Source organism: Alternaria postmessia, assembly GCF_024291825.1.
Source record: "Alternaria postmessia strain BMP 2775 chromosome Unknown scaffold_23, whole genome shotgun sequence".
Classification (NCBI taxonomy): domain Eukaryota; kingdom Fungi; phylum Ascomycota; class Dothideomycetes; order Pleosporales; family Pleosporaceae; genus Alternaria; species Alternaria postmessia.
The window spans coordinates 329,477-349,192 of NW_026260096.1; the positions used below are offsets into that span (position 1 = coordinate 329,477).

A 19,716-nucleotide genomic window follows, 5' to 3' on the forward strand; every position below is an offset into this window, starting at 1 on the left:
CTCCAGGCAAACCGCTGTGCTTACTGGAACCAGTGGCGACAATTGTGAATTCTGCGTACCGATAAATCTTGTCCATGTTGCGTATCTGGTCAGCCTTATGTATATTGTTGTTTTGCTCGATGCAATATGCGTCACACCACAAGTAACGAAACCCAAGGTCAACAGTAACAGTCATGGCGTCTGCTACTGTTCTGGGAATGCAGGATGGCCACGAGTATCGTTCGACATTTTTCTTCTGGTTAGTCGACGCCGAAACATCATTCGGGCCCCAAACATAACTCAATGCAACCCAACGTGAGCTTGGGTCAGCTTTGACAATCTTCTTCTCGTAGCAATCCATCAGTCGCATCTGACTCGGGATTTGTTTCCCAGTGCGACAGCGTTTATGGTAATGTAAACAGTTTTCGACCCAGATTTTTGCGCGACGGTAATCATAACGTTCCGGGACCCGCTGACCTCTGAAGATACTGGGACTTCCTTGCAGGATGGTAGGACCCATGCGATAGTCCCCCTCTTGTGTAGGCCTCAGCAATTTTTCCCATGGATGGTTCTTGGGAACTCGCACCATATTAAAAGCGTCGGGCACCCAGCTATTCCTTGCGTTGAGGTGAACTGTGCTCAAGACGCTACACAGATCACAGCCAGGTTTGTATGGTAAGCCCCGACGAACTACCATCAGTGTAACTCCATTAGCGTAGTGCTTTGTTTCCTCACTAGGTACGACTAGACTGTCGCGTGGAAGGTCAATGAATTTGATAGAACGACATGATGCGCATGTTATGGGTTGTTGACGCTCGGTAAGCCCACCCCCTTGTAACTCGCCCCCGCTGCTTCCCATCTTTACCATGGGCAGCATGCTCAAGCGGTGCGAGCAATAGAAGTTGTAGGCACCATCCATGGTGGTAAGGCACTGCGAAAATGGAGATATAGAGCTTTTTAAAAGGCACTCTACTCCAAGAGAATTCATCAGGCCCACGAGACGTGATATGCAAGACAGTGGCACAGTCTGAGGGGTTCACGTCCCACATGAGCTTCATGGCCAATCACATATGGGTTGGAAGAATGACACGATTGATAGTCTTACCAAATTGGCTTTTCGTTTCTCTACTAGACTAAACATATCAAGGATACCAGCTTGTCTAGCTATGTCAACCACCTACGCCTCCACAATCGACATCCACAAGCCATGTACTCCAACTGCAACAAGCGACTGCAAATACCGGTCAGGCATACTGTAGCCTTGTACTGCATGTAGAAAGGCATGAACGTGATTTGCTCTTTCGGCCAGAAAGGCTTGAGACCAATCAAACAATTTGTTACTGTCTACCTAGGCAGATCTTTTCTTTGACTTCGTATGTTGACAATTCCAACGTACCGCGTGTCCTAGGAACTTATGAAGTCAAGTTCTCTTGTATTAGTTTATCGAACGTGCTAGCACTCGTCTGTTGGTTTGTGGGGCGTGTTGTACATAGCGTAGCGTTATGGTGCGTCTTCTGTATATGCATACTACCAGTGAAGTGTGCTGCATACAAATCTTAACCATGCTTACAACTCGGAATCTCACTGTATTGTAGCAAGAGAGGCGACAGTATGCCCTAATTATGGGTTTGACCAGAGAGACGTGTTCCACTCTGCTTCTGCAGAGCTAGCTGCACCAAGTGGCATATACAATACTATAATATAGACTGATAGCCACGACTCTTCGTCCTACTGGTTTGACACTTATAGTGTCCTATGGCATTGTTTACGGTTTCGGAAGTATAGTATCATTTCTCGACGCAATCGGTAGATATAAGCGAGTCTGCCTTGTAAGGCATCATCAGACAGACTTCAGGCCTTTAGGCACTCATGCATAAAGACTATTCCTCTCCCGGTCCTCAGAGAACAACACTGACATAGAGCCTACTCAATGAGTGGGCTCTGTGATCATCACTGCATAACAACATTTGATCAACGAGCGGAATTGAATTCATAGAGTGAGGCTTTTTTTATGAACGTATGAATATTAGGAGAAGAGATAGGAACTAGCTCTTGAAAGCACCAGTACAACAATATAGCGCCTATGGATAAAGCCAGAGAAACGCATTCAGATATCCGCCCAACCGTTCCATGCAAAGTCGTGTCATGCGGAGCAGGGGGTATCATCATGCGTATGCAGAAGCCACCTGCAAAGTAAGGACATCGAACCACCAACTCCCGCGATAACACCACCACCTACATAAAATACGTAAGAAAATCCAATCGATGCGAGGAACTGTATCTCTAAACGTATAAGATCGACGAATCTGGACAGCCCCACCATCATGGATCCATGTAGAAGCAGACCATACTGGGCTAGCTACGATGTAAGTCCTTGGAATTACGATCCCAGCGCCTGTTGACGGCTCCAAGCCTAGATGTGAGCGTGCGAAGTCAGTATATGTCTCATATGCAGTTCGTGGAGGCGCATTACTAACACTGCTTTGAGTATTCCGGCGCCAGTAAGTTCAGTATCCCCTTCACCGGTGAAAGGTATCGTATCTACCATATCCCTACGAGTCCCATTGCCGGCCTCGCGAACCAGCTCAGGTAGATCGTCATCAAGCTGCTTGAGATGATCTCGCGCACCGGGTTCCTTCCCAACTTGGAAAAACTGAACACCGACTTGCCACGCTTCTGCGAACTCCGCATTGAGCCTTACCGCTGCTGAGACAATAACAGATTCGACGTCGTCCGACGGTACACCATCGGTGATGACAATAACGTTCATGGGCTTGATAGTCTTGTCTTTCTCAAATCGCCGAATATATGACTTCAAGATCTTATTCAACCGCTGACCGGTTGGTGTACCACCGCTGGGACGCACAGTCTGGAAGATCTCGATGATGGTACTCGCTGATGTGACGTTCTTGTAAAGGCTAGAATCTGGGTGATTGAGGAAGTAGATATCGATCCCATCGGCATCCCGCTGCGTACAAATCGGTGCAATCATCTCAAGAGCCTTAGCAGTCTCCCTCCAAGAGCGACCGGCCATGGATCCTGAGTCGTCGATTAGAAAGACTGTGTCGAAAGTTCTGAGGAAGTCATAAGGATCATCGTCCAAAGGACCGTTAGCTGGAGCTGAAATTGCTACATGATCGTTCTGAGTTGGGCTTGGTGTGTAAGCTGGCGGGGCTTCGCGATTAGAACTAAAAGGATTTACATTTGAGCTGTCTGTTAGGAAGTCAGTATTTGAAGGAAACACTCGTGTTATGCCCAACAGATACGGGATGTATAGCACTTACTGGGCCTTCGTGTAGCCGGTGATGCCGATGCAAATGGATTAGTACGTGAGGGTGGTGCGAGACCATTGTCGCGGGATCCAGAGCTTCTTTTGCTGACCGGTGCAGCTGCAGGCGTACTACTCAGTGTCTGTCCAGCACCTTCTGTGTCCCACGAAATGTAATCGTTGCTTGACTTTGAAGGTTTGCGGGTTGAAAAGGTTTTCTTCAGTTTTTGATACATACTTCCGGACTTTGTGGATAGTGTATTCTGTTGACAGTAGGCAGAGGTAGTGCAATTCAGAGAGTGGGTGTTGTCGAGATACTGGAGAGCCGAAAGTGAGCCAGACATTTGAGCAAGGGCGAACGTCAGAATGAGTTCAAGAGCAAACCGTAATGACAGATGGAAGCTTGCTTAATCAGAACACCCGTGTCTTGATGTAAGAGGGAAGTTTGTTGTATGGTTCAGGTGGATCCTTATACTACTCACAACATCTACGATTTTACGGTGTGAAGACTATCAGAAGACATTTTTTTGCCCCGTGTGTGCCTTATCATCCGCCTTGAGTACCGACTCATCAGAAATGAGCAGGAGTGTATGGCATCTTCCGTTATGTGGCTCGGGTAGCTGCAACAAAAACGCCATGTGCTGCGCAGCAGCAAGCATGCACAGCCGAGCTGCTTAGATAGCGCTGATGGCTGACTGCGCAGCCACCACCCAATCACATCACGATGCTGGTCCCGCATAGCCGAGCACGTAATACTTCACGAGATGGTCCACAATCATCAACCGTTTTCTGAACGAATCATGCGCAATGGATTTAAGGAACAAACGGCGCGTGAACCACTACACTTCACCCAGGGAACTTTCTTGGTAAGTGTAACGAACACCGAGTCGACCAAGTGGGTTGGTTTTCATCTCGTTCTGGCGCTTAAGATGCAAGCGACCTTCCTTATTCCATCAGAGTTCCTAAGGCAGACACAACCTCAAGTTTGTCCACCTTTGCGATACCTCCACAGTGCTTGTAATAACTGAAAGATCTTTCGGGGTGGCACGCATGATATCTCGTAGGTACCTAGGCACTGCGCAGGATTTCAATAGATTGCGCAGAGGTTAGAACTGCCCTAGCCTGCCCTAGCGTACCAGTATCAGACGCAGGCATTCTGAGCGTAGGCCTGTGTGAGGCTCAAGAAGGTTTCAAAAGCGGCCTTGATGATGTATTGTCTCCTTGATACACGTCCCTTGAAGTCCAGTCGCGCTCCACAGCCATGAAGAGGTCCCTGACCGCCATATGCCTACTCAGGCAGCTACTGGGCGTCCTCTGGTGACTTTTACGCGGGGCTGCGTTAGCAAGAGTCCGATTGCCGGTCAAAGACTTTGGATGCGCCCACACCACTGGTCGCTTGGCTAATTGCCAGGCATACTCCTTGCGATGGTTCGCCCAGCACTCTGCACAAATGCCGATATCCAAACTGCCTGTGTCGAGACTGAGCTGATTCTGTATGAGGTCAAGGAGCGGCAGTATTCGTGACCGCAGTCCACAGTGCCCATGATTGCTGTCGACCTGGTAGTTGGAGCACTGGCGGAGCGATGATAGAAGTCGATCGATGTCTCCAAGATAGTACGTCGGCTCCGTGTTGTCATAGATTTTGCTTTGCAACCGTATAGTGTCGATCTTGGAAAAGAAGCGAATCATTTCTCCTAGTTGAAAAGAATCGCATTGCAGCGATGTATCATACCAGAGCTTGCATTGACGTTCTCCTGACGTGTACAGCTTAAGGAAATGAGCCTGTAGAGAGTTGATGGTCTCAAGTATGTACTCTCGCCGTTGTATCAACTCGTCCTCGACGTCTGGTATGTCCCACCATAAGGCTTTTGTATGGTCCTCCTCTATTCCCGGTCGCCACTGGACTGAGTCCCGCATGATCAAATGCTTTGAATATCGCGTCACCCATGATGGATGATCGAAAAGAAGACCAACAAAGAGCTTTTGTCGTATTCTCTCTTCCGTCTGCGTTGTGGCCGGCTTGCCTCTCGACTTTGCGTCGATCAACTGCAGGTACTTCTTTCTCTGTATATGCTTTGACAGGCACGCGACAGCATCGAATCGGTCGGCAACGACGGCGAGATTGGCGAGATTGGCCACGGGGGGATTGGCCACGGCAAGGTCGAGACCGTGGACTGCGCGAAGGAAGTCTGCGATGAGGTTTCGGATAGAAGAGACTTTGGCGACGGCTACACGACCGACATTAACGATCGATATGTGAGGAAGCGCATCGACAGGAACGTCAGCGATTTTGGCACCCTCGCTCAACTGGAGTTCTTCTAAAGCTTTCGCCAGCTGTTGCCCTTCGTGGAAGCGATCACTGAGCAGGTTCTCAAAGTACCGCGAGTTGTGCTGCAGTGTTTTGGAGTCTACGCGATATGAGAATTGCTGTCCGCCCTCTTCCTGTGCGACCTCAAGGACAAGGTCGCCATTTGCGGCGATGACCAACAGGCCCTCCTCATCCGACATGGTGTAAGGTTGATGTTATAACTCTCCAAGGCGTATTTCCTCATGGGTAGGGCCAGAACATTATGACTTGATCAGATGGCGATTCGCTTTCGGTGTGTTGGCTGAGAAAATGGAGAGTGAGGTCACAGCCCGCGGCGAAGGCTGAGCGGCCGCCATCGCTGAACCGACCAATGGGCAGAAGCGAGCTACGGCCAGTGGCGCTGGGCCGACAGCCAGGCGTCCTCCAGCTCTACACCACTTCACATCCTAGGCACAACATGTATCATCTATTCATTTCAAAGAAACACTCCGAAGACTCGGTAAAGTGTTTTCGCATACAACTTACACTGCTTGCTATTGAGACAGACCACTGTGGTCTCGAACATGACTTGTAATTACCTACACCCCTCTCGACACCACCCGGTTAGCAGCTACAGTCACACCCTCAATATCGTCAAGAAATAAAAGCAGGTTTTGATCATGAAATAGATTGATCTTGGCAGCGTAACGAACTCCACGCTGAATGCATATGCCGGGTATATCCTATGCGAAAGGCCACTGATCCGACGCCCCAAACCCATTACAAAAGAGATAGTAGAATGAAGAAGTGTTATCATCTTCACTTTAGACAGAAGCACACCGAACCCCAATAAAAACCGCCCGACTAGCTCCGCGACACGATGGCTCATAACGTGTCAGTCGTAATGTTGGCAGTGAATAGCCACATGCGCATGGCGATATGCTAGCACTTGCGGGAAGGAAGCTTCATCCTCATCCACTCATCGCCGACGATGGCATGGCCGACGCGAGACTCGAAGAATTGACGCTGCTTCTGGGCGCGTTGGACATAGGTGAGGCGGCGCTTGTGTACCCTGCCCTTCTTGTCGCAGGTGTATTCATATTTTTCTTCGCCCTAAATAATTGTTAGTACAAATGTTTTCAGACAGAAGGTTGGCAGAAGAGTACTCACGATGATGGCCCAGAGTGATTGCTCTTGTGGGTTCATGTTGCAGTGGTAGGCCGGCTTCGGAAGAGGCTTCTCGCCGCTAAGCCGGCTGTAGATGCTGTCGACACTGGAGCGAACAGACAACATGGTGAAGTGTGTGGTGGTGGCTTGAGTTCTTGTGTCTTTGTAGTGGGTCTCGGATGAGGTGGCTGGAATGCTCGCCGCGGACGGCTTTGGGTATACGTTACCGGACGAGCTTGGGTTCGTTGTTGCAGTTGTGGTATAAGAGAGTGCGAGGTTGCAAAGTCATGAAGGAGAGAAACGAGTCAGTGGTCTTATGCGGCTAGAGATGTGCTGCACAGTGTTTGCGGCGCGAACCGTAGTTCGCTTCGTTTGTTGAAAAAAGCTGTGATTTTAATCGCGCAAATCGGGGAGCGGTACCGGCATTGCTCAGGGCCGTGGACCACGAACTGCAGCCAACACATGTAGAGGGGGACCGTGTGGATTATATCTGTCAAGTCGACTAGTGGTGGAACGGAAACAGGTAAGCTGGGGCATCATGGGACACGGGGTCACTACAGCGTTATTGCGCCAACCGCGATACGCGGATAGTGAGATGGTTCCAAGCCCCATGCCCAGAGCAGCCAGTCCAAAACGCATCTCCAACACGTTTACTCAACCCAACCACAAAGCTGCAGATCAGAGTACAAATTGCACAACCAACGACCAAACATTGCATCACGATATTGCGCATACCTTGGCGCACCGGACTACGCAACGTCCTTGCGCGGCGCCCAGAAACGCGGAGGCTTGTCGCGAAAAAGATGCGGCCGGCCGCGACTTATATAGGAGACCACGCACTGGATATGAGGCGCAATCGAGGATCTTCATATACCAAGACTCTTGGCTATGATCTGTAGGTTAGGAAGCGTGTATCGAGAACCGAATCGGGACTTGCAGCTTGCGCGTGGGGAGTAGATCTGCGGAGGCTGGTGCACGAGAGGTTAGACGATGCGCCATCCCGCGCGTTGATCACAGAGCCTCCACGACGCATCACTGTGGCCTGCGGCCTCTTCCATCACTTTTCCACCCCACGGGGTCTTGGTTCTAACTAGTACGGGCGGGAGCTTTAAACCTTACTGCACCGATTCCACGTATTGCTTACTCAAAACGCCAAACCTCCAATTTCCCAAATCGCCAGTCGTGCAGCATCCAAAAGTAACTTCTTCCAAGACTTCATGGCATGCCTTGATCATCATATGGCAGTCACACGTCCCCCAAAGGTTGGTATGCATGCTTGTTAGAGATAACGAGAGGGTGGTGATAACTCTTGCCCCCCCTATCATCCACGTCGTCTCACTGTTATGCCGTTCAATAACCATAGGGGGCAAACGCGGCCGTACATCAAGGGGTTGTTGCCGATTGGTCACTTGGCGCTCCAGTGGATGAAGAAGCGGTATTCGTAATATACACGTATACTTGTGGCGGATCAGGTTACAAAGGTCCTGCACATGCCCATACTTCTACGGTCAGGTCCCCACATGAGAACAGTGGCGCAGGAGATAGAAAGGATGATGGAACGAGCCGGCGATCCGCTTCGGTACTGAGCGAGAACAACACCAAATTGCGCTTTGATCCAAACCTAATTAATAAGTCAAGGCGAACACGTTCTAGCCCTGGAGACATAGCCATGCCCAGGCGGAATGGATGGAAGAAGAAAGTGAATCTACCAGCAATCGTTCCTGCTTCTGTTGTTCATAACACTACAGTAGCAGCCGCGGTGATTCCCGCAAGCATTGCGATAACAGTGAAACACGGTTCTGCAGCGGTGTCGTCTTGGTCGCCCTGAACTTCATCCCGCATTGTGCTTGTCTATACTCCTGTATTTGGCGAATGCGACACTTCCGGTCGTTATGCTGACGTTAGAGAGCTTTCCTGCTGTCGCCTGAGAATTACTCGGCAACGTACTGTTTTCTTCCTCTCAGGAGAGTTGCGTGGATTCGGCGATAAGACTTGGGGTCAGAGCCTGCCACTGCAGATGCCTGCACTTCCAACGACACATGTGCTGGACGATTGGACAGACTCTAATGTGGGAATCATTGAAGCCAATATCGGAATGGTCTCTTTCTTCCGTTCTGTCTTTACATTCAATACATCTGCAGGTAGTCAGGTGAACCACAGGAGTATGCTCCTCAAAACGAGAACATGTATTCTGATTCTCTTGTTAATATGTCATATCTAGACAGTTCATAAATCGCACTGGTGACGAATCTAACGATTGCATCAGTGTATAACGGTTCATTGTCGTGAGTGGTTTAAAATCTTGTCATGCAGGAGAATCTCACCTCTTCGTGAGTGTCAATATATGCCACTTGTGTAGGAGGAACAAGCGTATTGGAGCTACCAGCGCGCAGTGGCACGGAGGGTCATGCATAAGAAACACTGCTTCGCAGAAGGGTCAAGATACTACAATAAATATACAACATGATGGTCAATCTCGTGGGAGCAGAGACAAATCCGTATGGCGAAGAGCGATAGCTAGAATGGTAATTTGGCTCCAATCAAAGGTGTATTTGCTCACAAGAAGCGGCCACTCTGGTTTGTGGGTAATCACTCGTACATCGGTACAATGTGCTGTGCTCTCATGGTGCAGTGTGAACAAACTCATTCTACTTATGCTGTACCACGAGACATATGGTATACTATAAACTACGTCGAGTCCCGTAACCCAAGTCATTTTTCGTCTATAGGAATCACTAATGACACGGGAGGCAGCAACGAACAATGCGACCTAGCGATATCGGAATGCTCGCAAGTGAGGTTGAAAAAGCATAACTTGGTCGTGTTTGTGGAGCCTCGAATGGTGAGAAAGATGAGCGGTGGCAGGTCGATGTTCGGCGCAAGGCGGCCGACGTCGGAGGGGCGAGGCATCTAGCGGGGCTGGCATTGCACCGTGGGGTAGCTTCACGAGTCTTTGGTAAAACTTGCTGAGCGTGCGATACCCATCATCGAAACTCATATATACTCAATTCATCATGACTGCTCACAATATTGTTGTTCTTGCTGGTAAGCTATGTTCCTGGAAATAGGACAAGCAGAGTGCTAATTGCATCCAGGTGACGGTGTCGGCCCCGAGGTAATAGCAGCCTCGACACTTTCTCTGCGCAACTACTCACGAGCATGTTTAGGTTGTCGCTGAGGCGATCAAGGTCCTCAAAGTTGTCCAAAAGCACACAGACAACACTTTCAACTTCAAAGAGCACCTGTTTGGAGGAGTAAGTTTTGAGCCATGACGTAAAGAATCCGCGGTAACATGTTCTAGTGCTCGATAGACGCGCACAACAACCCTCTCACAGACGAAGCGCTCGAAGCAGCCAAGTCAGCCGACGCCATCATTCTCGGTGCTGTCGGTGGACCGGTATGAGCCTCCAGTCTCCAAACTATGCAACGCCTTCTGACAATTCATGTAGAAATGGGGAACCGGCAAGGTGCGCCCTGAGCAAGGAATCCTAAGACTTCGCAAAGAACTCGGCACCTTCGGAAACCTGCGACCGTGTTTCTTCGCCTCTGACTCTCTCGTCGACTCATCGCCCCTCAAGGCTGACAACGTCCGCGGCGTAAACTTCAACATTATCCGCGAATTGACTGGTGGCATATACTTTGGCGACAGGAAGGAAGACGAGGGCGATGGCAAGGCCATGGACACGGAGCCATACAGCGTCGAAGAGATTGAACGCGTCGTACGGTTAGCAGGTAGTCTCGCATCCGTCGAGGACCCGCCCGTGCCAGTATGGAGTTTGGACAAGGCCAATGTGTTGGCAACCTCGAGATTATGGCGGAAAACTTTTGAGCGCATCATGAAGGACGAGTACCCGCATCTCAAGTCGGGCACCCACCTCATCGACTCGGCGGCTATGCTTATGATCAAAAACCCAAGAGCGCTGAACGGCGTTGTAGTTACCAGCAACTTGTTCGGTGACATCATTAGCGACGAGGCTAGTGTCATTCCAGGAAGTCTGGGTCTGCTGCCGAGTGCCAGTCTGGGCGGCATCCCAGATGGCAAGACCAAGCTGAACGGAATCTATGAGCCCATCCATGGTATGTCTTCTCATCTATCACTGCATGTGCGCCTGCTCACAAATACTAGGCTCTGCGCCCGACATCGCCGGCAAGGGCATCGTCAACCCCATCGCGACCGTCCTTTCTATCAGTATGATGTTCAAGTACTCTTTGTGCCTACCAGAGCTTGCGCAAAAGATCGACGAGGCGACCAGGATTACCATCGACAACGGTATCCGCACGGCTGACATTGGCGGAAAGTCAAGTACGAGTGAAGTCGGTGATGCGATAGCTGCGGAGCTAGAGAAGCTGCTCCAGAAGTAGATTTGAATAGTGGAATCACATACTATGAGAAGCTAGCGATCATGACACTGTAACGTGAATCTGGACGCCTCCGACACCTACTTGACCTGGGAGGGAAATGTATCGCTGTCAGCAGGTGCCAAGGAATGCATGCCTACGCCATTCGCAAGCACCTGATGCATACAGGCCAGCAAAAGAACATACATGGACGTTCATTAGCTGGCAAGACGATCGTGTAAAGTCGCAGTGCGTGGGGAAGGACGTCGAAGGCGAGCAGAAGCGATAGAGCCTTATTGTTGCCAGCTTACCAAAGTTCTCACCTCTTATTGATTCGTCGAAGCAGTCATCTATTCAAGCAACAAGTCCGAGGTCATACGTCCAGGAGTGCGGTCCAACTTCCCCTGTTGGACACTCAATGCCATCGGTGGAGGAGCTGGAAAGGCGGATGCACGAAGGTAACAGAGAACTGCATCCTACGCTAATAGTGCCGGACTATGGTACGACTCACAAATGCAGATCCAACGCATGGGAAAGTGGCCCGATGAAGCTCCTGTCCTTCTCCAGCTCTTATGGTGGAACTACGGCTCGGGATCCGCAAGCAGAAACTAGGATCATCGCTGCGTACAACTGTCTCATCCACGCGCTGAAGAGTATCTACAATCAAGCACCTCACACTCCAACCACCGAGTACAAGAATTTCATATGGCACAGTCTGGCGACGTATCAGTGTTCGGTCGCTCAGCTGGGTACGTTGGCATCCGAAGGAGAGCGTATAGAATAGAAACCGGGCTTCGATCCTGTGTAGCAAAGCGCAACAATATCAGCTCTAAAGTGTACAGGGGGATGATGAACAGTCTCACGCCCACTCTGTACCAACTACTAAATGCCCCTCTTGCTGATGTATGCGCCAGGGGCTACAGTAGCATAGATAAGACGATTCAGTTGCCTATACTCTGCATAAACCATGACGCCACTTCGGAGAATGGGTTACAGCACTTGCATCATGGCTTAAGAACGGAGAGTAAGACCATGAGGTGGCGTATGTGGAAGTAGAAAGCTGAGTGGTGGAAGTTTAGTACTTGTAGATTTGATGATTTACAAGGGAGATTGAAGTATACCGCTCATGCAGAGAAGAGACGGACAACATGACTAGCCATCGTAGTATCATCTTTGAGTTTCCGTGGTATATTGGTACGCTACATTGGCATCCTAACGCACTATATGAGCTGGAAGAGGTCTCGGCTATACGGGTATCTAGTGGGTTGGGTTAACACAATCGAGCTAGGCCTCAAAGGCCCGGAACAAATTGTCAAGACTTCGATGCAGGAGTTACAGCTAGCAGAAGCGCCAGGAATTGGATAGACTTGGTAGACCGTGTACTCCTGATGCACACAAGCACTGTAGGTTGAAAGAGGTGGCATATTGCCGTGCATGAAGTGATACTGCCTAAACATTGCTTTTTTCCCGAGAGGACGCCAGGGCTTTCTAGGACTTTGAAACCAGATCCAGTCAGTCTTGTACGTGCTGCATGTACAATTTACTTCTCGCAAAGGGATATGCTACGATTCTCAAGGTGTTGTGGCAACTGGTTCACAGCGTACTGGGCAAACAAGGTCTGGATGCCCGTTAGCTTCATCACAGCATCACAAACGTTCTGGGCGTGACGGGGCGAGCGCATCGCATCGCTGTTTGTCGTGAGATTTGCATTCACAATTCAACGGCCTGACGGCATCTCACTGGTCCATATCAGATTCCAGGGCGCTGCACCGGCGCCTCCATATACATCGTTTGTTGAACAACGGGTCCCCGGGTGACTCGGGGGACCAGGACAAGGAATACCTCGCTTGTCATTCCAACTGGCGGGCCGCGATAGATATCCGTGCAGATATCGCTTCCCAATCGATAAAGCAGGTGATGGTGAGGTGAAACAATCGGGCGGTTGGGATTAGCGGGATCTCGTTAGTTGTCCCACCAGGCGCTTCATGGTAAGTCCGTGTTTGCCTGCCTGGGCGATCAAATGGCTGCCCGGAAATGGCGCGGGAATCCCTAATGTCAAAATAAGCCTTACTGAGATTTGACGGGTTAAGGCCACTTGGAAGCTGGGATATTGTGAACGGTGTTGTAGGGTTCTAGGTATCTCTCATGACATGGGACCTGGATGTCGTCGACGATATAGAGTGATGGTGTCTTTCAGACTACTTTGTACTGTGTCTGATGGTGGCTGACGATAGCACCTATTTCGAGGCATACCGAGGAGAGCCGACGTCACGATAGCGGCCAAGCAAGCGATGTCCTCAGGATTGTCTTCGTGTAACGAAGAATTGACTCTGTTCACAAGACCCCTCTCGTATTACGTTGCATCCAAAAGAAGCGAATTTGGAACTCGTGCCTAGAGGCCGCCTTGGATGCCCAACGCCGATAGTTCCGATTACGTATATGGAGCTCTGATTCCAGGCGAGCGTCTGGAAGCGCGTCACCGAGCGTCCCCTGCAGCTGTGGATACACATGATGACACCCCTCCAGTGGGAATGGCAAGAAGGCTAAAAGCAGGTAGAACATTTACGGAAGGTGGCATATGTCGCATAACGGCATCCGCAGCCCGCTTCGAATCCCTCTTGCAGTTGACTGTGTCACACATCAACTTTTCCCAAAGCAAGTTTGTAAACCTGAATGTTGATACACTATGTATACTGCAGTCGGAGACAGTAAAACGAAGGGACATGGTGAAAACAAACGTTCGGGAACGGATGATCACACACGCACGTGGCGAGCTCAAGCGAGTGCTCTTATCGATATGAGTTTTGTCGCGCTGAGGGACCCCTTGTACGTCAACCCGCACTGGAAAGCCAGCCGAAAAACGTTGATGATCTCTAATGGTGAAACATAAGGCCTCGAATCCTGTGCTAATCATTGTTAGATGAGGTTTAGACGGCAGGCAAAATCTCGTGTGTGATTCCCCGCCTTGACATCCCTTGGCAGGAACAAGCGCCGCTCCTATGCTCAAAAGGGCAACGCTTGAAACATAGTCCGAGGCTCTTCAGCCAGGAACAGTGCAAACACCTTTGCGGTCCTGAACGGGGCTGCTCCGAGACCCCACAGACTCTCGCGTCTCGCTGTTTCGAAACAGTAAGGCCAACTTCGTATCCGCACGTACGCGAGCTGGCCCTCACTCACATTGGTCGCGACGTAGTTAGGGGCTACCAGTCAGCTCTAGTGTTGGGTAGACTCGACTAACATGCTGGTCACAACGGCGTCCAGCCGCTGGAGACTGGCCGTGCTGGGCGGGAATACATACGAGCCCGCCGGCATTCTTGGTCCAGTCGTCGGTAGACGATATAAAGGCTCGAGGCCACCCGATGCGGAAGAGGGCATCACTCCCAGTGGCACACATTCCCTCCCGACAAGCAAGTCTTCGTCGACATTCATTCTACATTCACTCTTTTGTGTTCGAAAACGCTGGATCGTCTTCATTTTGAGCTTCTTTGTTGCTACCTAGGAGATTTCACCCAGACACTTCCAATATTCACAGTGGGACATTGTCAATAGACTATCCTTTTCGAATATCCAGCACTTAAAGCTCCAAAACCTTCATTTGATACCCAGAAAAAGTCACTCATCGCGAACACGGTCTTTACGAATCCATCCACAAACATCATCATGTATACGAACATTATCTCTGTGCTCGCCCTGGCTGGCGCTGCTCAGGCCCACATGTCGATGTACTACCCGGCTCCCTTAGGAGGAGCCCCTGCCATCAACAAGCAATCAACGGAGCTTGACCCCGAGTTCAACTTCCCGCTTGGTTGCTGTGGACCTGACGGTGGTGACAGCAGGCCCTCTCCTGGTATTTGCCGCGGTCACCTTGACAAGTTCGACACTGAGGATGCTACTGTCACCTGGCAGCCTGGACAAGACGCTTACTTCCAACTGACAAACTATGACTACGACCCAGCGGCGCCTGGTGGTACCCACTATGGAGGATCTTGCCAGGTCGGTTTCTCGACCGACAAGGGCAAGACATGGAAGATGGCCGCTTCATACCACGGTGCTTGCCCACATGCCACCGAGGATGGATCACCTGAGGCCCAGACCTTCGACTTCAAAGTACCTACCGGTATGCCTGAAGGTGATGCTATCTTCGGTTGGGTATGGCTCAATCGCGAACACGAGGTAAGTCGCGAGTGAGACGAGATACATGCGAGATGTATGCTAACTTCATTATAGTCATTCATGAACTGTGCTAAAGTCCACATTGGTTCTGGCTCTGGTGCTGGCTCTGGCGATAGCACCGAGCCCAGCGAGCCATCTCAGTCTGCAACGCAGCCCGAGCAACCAGCATACTCCGAGACTGAGCCTGAGGAGACTCCTCAGCCAACTTCCGCACAGCCTGAGGCTCCCGCCGAGGACGATAAGAGCTCCGAGCAATCGCCACCCGCTTCGCCTGTCGAGGACAGCCCGGCTGTCGTCGTTACCACTGTCGTAGCTACTACTATCTACGAGCAGTACCAGCCTACACAGACAGCGACCAACGACTCTGAAGCTTCCGAAGAGACTGATGACTCAAGTGACGGCCACTGGTGGAACCGTCCTCACCAGAAGGTTAAGGCAGGCACTCGTCGTTATGCAGTTGACGGCTCTCGCTGTGAGTGCCGTCGTGACGAGCTTACCCTTGCGGCTCGCTGCTCCTGCGATTCTACCAACAAGGCTGTCGAGCGCAAGGCTCTTCGTATGCACCGCCGCACCTTCTACAAGCGTGTTGATGCGTGTGATTGGAACTCGGCCCCCAGAATGGAGGTCTCGTACTTCACTGAGGATGCCAACTGCGCCCCCAATGCTAAGGCTCACATGCCTGAGAGCGACACTTTTGAGTTGGGCTGGGATGTCAACTGTGGTGTCGTTGATGGCCAGAGTGAGTATGAGATCAAGACCATGAGCTGTGACATGTATGGTTAGATGGTGGGCCGTCAGAGCGTTTCTTCTTGGTGTATGCCACATATTCTTTACATTCTTCACACTCGTTCATCACGTTCCTGGACGCTGGGTTTTTCTTCTCTTCTTCTTTGGGAATCAGGGGTGCCTATCATACGCCCTTGATCTTTCCACTTTGGCACTGCACATGCAGGGCGGATTGGCTTGTTTGGTTGCATCTGGGAGGCTTCACGACATCCACACATACATCTTATGACGGTTAGCCTGGGTTGGCACTGGGAAAAAGACATTGTACAACACTAGTCACACTGCGAAACAATTGAAAACGTTCGCTTTCAAACAGGCTTCACAGTATGCTGATTGCAGGACTAATCATGATAGTTATTCATTCACTGACTATTCAAAGTCCGATTATAACCCTCTTGAGTGAAAAGCAGGAGCAATACCGAGTTGTGATACGCAAGTAACAGCAAATGGCGATCTAAATCCTAGGACGATTGTCCACCCTTCCTGCCAGCTTCTTGGCCTTCTCACTGTCAGGCTCGAAGATACCGGATGAAGCCTTACGACCCATGGAAGCAATGTCGTGCTGTAAATATTAATAGTGATCGTGCTGAGTAGTGTGTTGCAACAGATGGACTCGGATGCTTCCACGAAGAATCGCCCAGTATAACTTCCAGATCCAGGTGCTGAGCTGTACGAGAGCTGGATGAAGAATCAAACATATTAGCATGGCTGGTAAGAGCACGCACCGGCAGAACCCATTAATTGCACAAAATTGTACAGAGTGGTTAAGACTCTACTCTTCCATGTACTACGGGGCGCACCTAACATGCGCCAACATAAACGGTAGACAAAAAATAGATAAAAAAGAGCTCGAGTACCTAGGTAACGATCCTTGACAACGCCAGCGTCCAGATCATCATGCTCGTAACCAAGTCAGCCCAGTATACGCTTCCATCACGGCGCCGCCCCAACTCCATGTTTGGGTGGAGATTTCCATAAACCCGGAGTTAATTCCAACGTTATGACCGGTATCTCATATCCAAACCCTTTCATAGCGCGTACAATAGGAGGCCAGGCATCCTACTCCTGTGTCTTTCCTCCACCCATACGCTCAATGTTAGACAATAACCTGCTCTTCCCGCCACTTTGGCTCCTGTTCAGTCCGGGAGTACCCTGAAATTTTAGACCACCTGGTGCACGAAGACCGGACGGCTTGGCGATGGCACTACCTGTGCGCTCATTCATGGCCCCTAGACGGTCACCCATAGCACTGCCGGGGCGTCCGCCAACGAGTGCAGACGCAGGGCGAGGAGTGCTGGTGCCACCAGCAAGGAAGCCTGTGTTGCGCATTGCTTGTTGGGGTGGTGCTTGTTGTTGAGGCGCAGTAGGTGGCGCAGAGCTGATTTGTGAACGGCGAAGGTCGTCTTGTTGCATCTCTTCCATCTTCTCACCGCACATAGACAGCATTTGTTCGGCAGCTGCTACCAGCTCACCCTTCTCAATGCGCTCAGCCTCGAGATCCTCCACAAGTATATCATGGGACTTGCGAAGGGAATGAAGCTCAGATTGCAGACCAGCGAGTCTAGCTTTGAGGTTCTCGATTTCGGCTCTCTGCGCTTCTAGCATCTGAGCGTCTTCGGCGTTTCGTGTAGACTTTGTGGGGGATGCTCTTTGGTTTTCGTCCTCGGAGTTATGCTGATCGGGGTTGATCCTGCTGAATGTGCTGTCACGCTTTTTCTCTGCCTCCTCAACTTGTCGTTCGAGACTAACAATCTGCGTCCGAAGCTCCTTACACTTATCATCGGCCTTCTTCTGGTAGTTGTCCTTGAGGGCCTTGATCTTCTTCTCATGCTTGGCCTTGTAAGCTGTATGTAGGTCACGTGCAATCTCATTGACCTTCTCAGCAATCGCAGATTGGCATTCGAGCTCAGAGTAGACCTTTTTGTTCTCGTCTCCCTCGTCGTTATTGATGAAAGTCGTCATGTCCACGTTCTTGCTTTCAGCGTCAATGACCTTGGTTTCAAGCTCAGCCGAGCGGCTCTCAGCATCATCCGCACGCTTTTCAGCATCAGCTAACCTCGCTAGGAGATCTTCACGCTCAGCGTCATTACGAGCCATCTCGGCCTGGACGTCTTGCAGTAATCTTTGGACCTCTTCACCCTTTGATTTCCAGTCGACCATTTGAGTCTCTGCATATTCGCGAGCTGAGCGTTCGTCGCGGACGGTCTCTTGGGCTTCGCCAACCCGGCGCTCAGCATCGGCAATAGCTTTTGAAAGAGCGTCGATCTCGGCTTCTTTTCCAGATAAGCTAGCTGTAAGAGACGAGACCTGAGATTGGAACTGGGATTTTACAGACTCCAACTCACGAATAGTGACAGTAGGCAGTGAACGTGGTGTTGGTGGTGGAGGCAGCTCGAAATCTAACAAATTCAACATTTGACTTCTCTGGTTCGGGGTCGCAGGTACTTGCGATCCACCTTTGGCCGGTGATCGCTGGTTTTGGTAGTATGCGCGGAGGTTTGGCTCAGCAGCGGACTTGCTAGGCGAATGGCGGCTGCGTCCTGCTGACTCACGGCGGGATGAGGAAAAGGATTCGATCTGAGCTGTAAAGTCTAGGAGTAGATTTGTAGTATCATTGTCGTTGTATGCGCGCCGTGGCGTAGGGCTAGGTGTACGTTCGGACCGGCGGACTGTGGACGGGGTCATTTGAGTGCGAGCGCGAGGCGTAGCCTTGTCATGTTGTCAGTATCTTGTATCAGACGGATGTCGTACGAACTCACATCTGGCATCTGGTTTTTGGCTGGGCTCTGCTTTAGGCCGGCAAACTTTGTCATATCTATTCCGGGCATTTCTGAGAAGTTGCTGAAGCAGGTATCGTCAACATCCAAGGATGTTACTTCTGGGCCGTCTGGGTTGAAGTCCGTGTTGTCCATACTCAGATCGATCTCGTATTCGTCGTTTCGCAAAGATTGTTTCCTTGGAGTTTCCCGATTTCTCGAGCTACTCTCTTCCATGAATTTCATTGCAGTGGTCAAGCCTTCATTATCACGAAGGGCTGGCTCTTGGTGAGAAGAGGCCGGTCGTTTTGATGGCGTAACAGATATTTGGCGTTGGTGTGTATGTGTTGTCTTGCGCTGAGCCGTTCCGGGCGAAGGAACGCGGGACGATTTCGAGGGTGACTGGCTCTTGTGGGAGTTGCTGCTCATTGCGGAGCCTGGTCGCTCGATGGGAGTCTCCTTGGCTGAAGAGATATCTCTCTTGGGCGTGTGTTGATCGTCGCTGCTAATTTTGAGTGCCGCGTCGTCGAAGTCGTCCATTAAATTCTTCACCGGGAGCGTCTTCATTGGGCTTGTGCGCTCTTTCAGCCCATACTTCTTCTCTGGCGACACTCTGAACACAGATTGCGGTGCGCTGTCCTCCAGATCAACTAGTGGCTTCACGGGTGTGGCCGCTGCGTTGGGGGCAATATTCTCTTGGTCTTCGACATCGATGTGGTCCATAAAAGGCGATGAGGGAGGGTCGTTGTACGCCATATCGATATCGTCGATGATGATGTCGTCAGAGTAGGTGTTTAGCTTCTCCGACGAAAGACTTGACATTGGTTCCGTCATGTGTGCGATTCGGAGTTTGCGGTGTCTAGAGTCGGCCACAGTGTCGATGCGGAGCGCACAAGAGTGTGTTGTGGCTGCTTGTTTACAGTCCGTGCGCACTCGTTGCCCCTTCCTAATACGGTAACCCC

At 50.7% G+C, this 19,716-nt stretch overlaps 6 protein-coding genes across 6 annotated transcripts; 2 read left to right on the forward strand and 4 right to left on the reverse strand.

The window, feature by feature from the left end:
* Window positions 1-2,334: 2,334 nt before the first annotated feature.
* On the reverse strand, window positions 2,335-3,591 carry J4E82_004796 (uncharacterized protein; the record flags this gene model as incomplete). Its single annotated transcript, XM_051731070.1, has 3 exons — window positions 2,335-2,392; window positions 2,457-3,222; window positions 3,264-3,591. The coding sequence occupies 3 exons, from the start codon at window positions 3,589-3,591 to the stop codon at window positions 2,335-2,337; spliced, it is 1,152 nt and encodes a 383-aa protein (XP_051589277.1).
* An 835-nt stretch (window positions 3,592-4,426) lies between these two features.
* J4E82_004797 (uncharacterized protein) lies at window positions 4,427-5,755 on the reverse strand (the record flags this gene model as incomplete). Its single annotated transcript, XM_051731071.1, has 1 exon — window positions 4,427-5,755. The coding sequence occupies one exon, from the start codon at window positions 5,753-5,755 to the stop codon at window positions 4,427-4,429; it is 1,329 nt and encodes a 442-aa protein (XP_051589278.1).
* Window positions 5,756-6,476: 721 nt separating this feature from the next.
* J4E82_004798 (uncharacterized protein) lies at window positions 6,477-6,827 on the reverse strand (the record flags this gene model as incomplete). The annotated part of the gene is made up of 2 exons (XM_051731072.1): window positions 6,477-6,647; window positions 6,705-6,827. 2 exons carry the CDS (start codon window positions 6,825-6,827, stop codon window positions 6,477-6,479), a joined length of 294 nt encoding a protein of 97 aa, XP_051589279.1.
* Window positions 6,828-9,715: 2,888 nt separating this feature from the next.
* J4E82_004799 (uncharacterized protein) lies at window positions 9,716-11,063 on the forward strand (the record flags this gene model as incomplete). The annotated part of the gene is made up of 6 exons (XM_051731073.1): window positions 9,716-9,746; window positions 9,797-9,816; window positions 9,869-9,955; window positions 10,003-10,098; window positions 10,151-10,778; window positions 10,828-11,063. 6 exons carry the CDS (start codon window positions 9,716-9,718, stop codon window positions 11,061-11,063), a joined length of 1,098 nt encoding a protein of 365 aa, XP_051589280.1.
* Window positions 11,064-14,699: 3,636 nt separating this feature from the next.
* Window positions 14,700-15,995, forward strand: J4E82_004800 (uncharacterized protein; the record flags this gene model as incomplete). Its single annotated transcript, XM_051731074.1, has 2 exons — window positions 14,700-15,212; window positions 15,267-15,995. The coding sequence occupies 2 exons, from the start codon at window positions 14,700-14,702 to the stop codon at window positions 15,993-15,995; spliced, it is 1,242 nt and encodes a 413-aa protein (XP_051589281.1).
* Window positions 15,996-17,057: 1,062 nt separating this feature from the next.
* On the reverse strand, window positions 17,058-19,588 carry J4E82_004801 (uncharacterized protein; the record flags this gene model as incomplete). The annotated part of the gene is made up of 2 exons (XM_051731075.1): window positions 17,058-18,707; window positions 18,758-19,588. 2 exons carry the CDS (start codon window positions 19,586-19,588, stop codon window positions 17,058-17,060), a joined length of 2,481 nt encoding a protein of 826 aa, XP_051589282.1.
* Window positions 19,589-19,716: the final 128 nt, after the last annotated feature.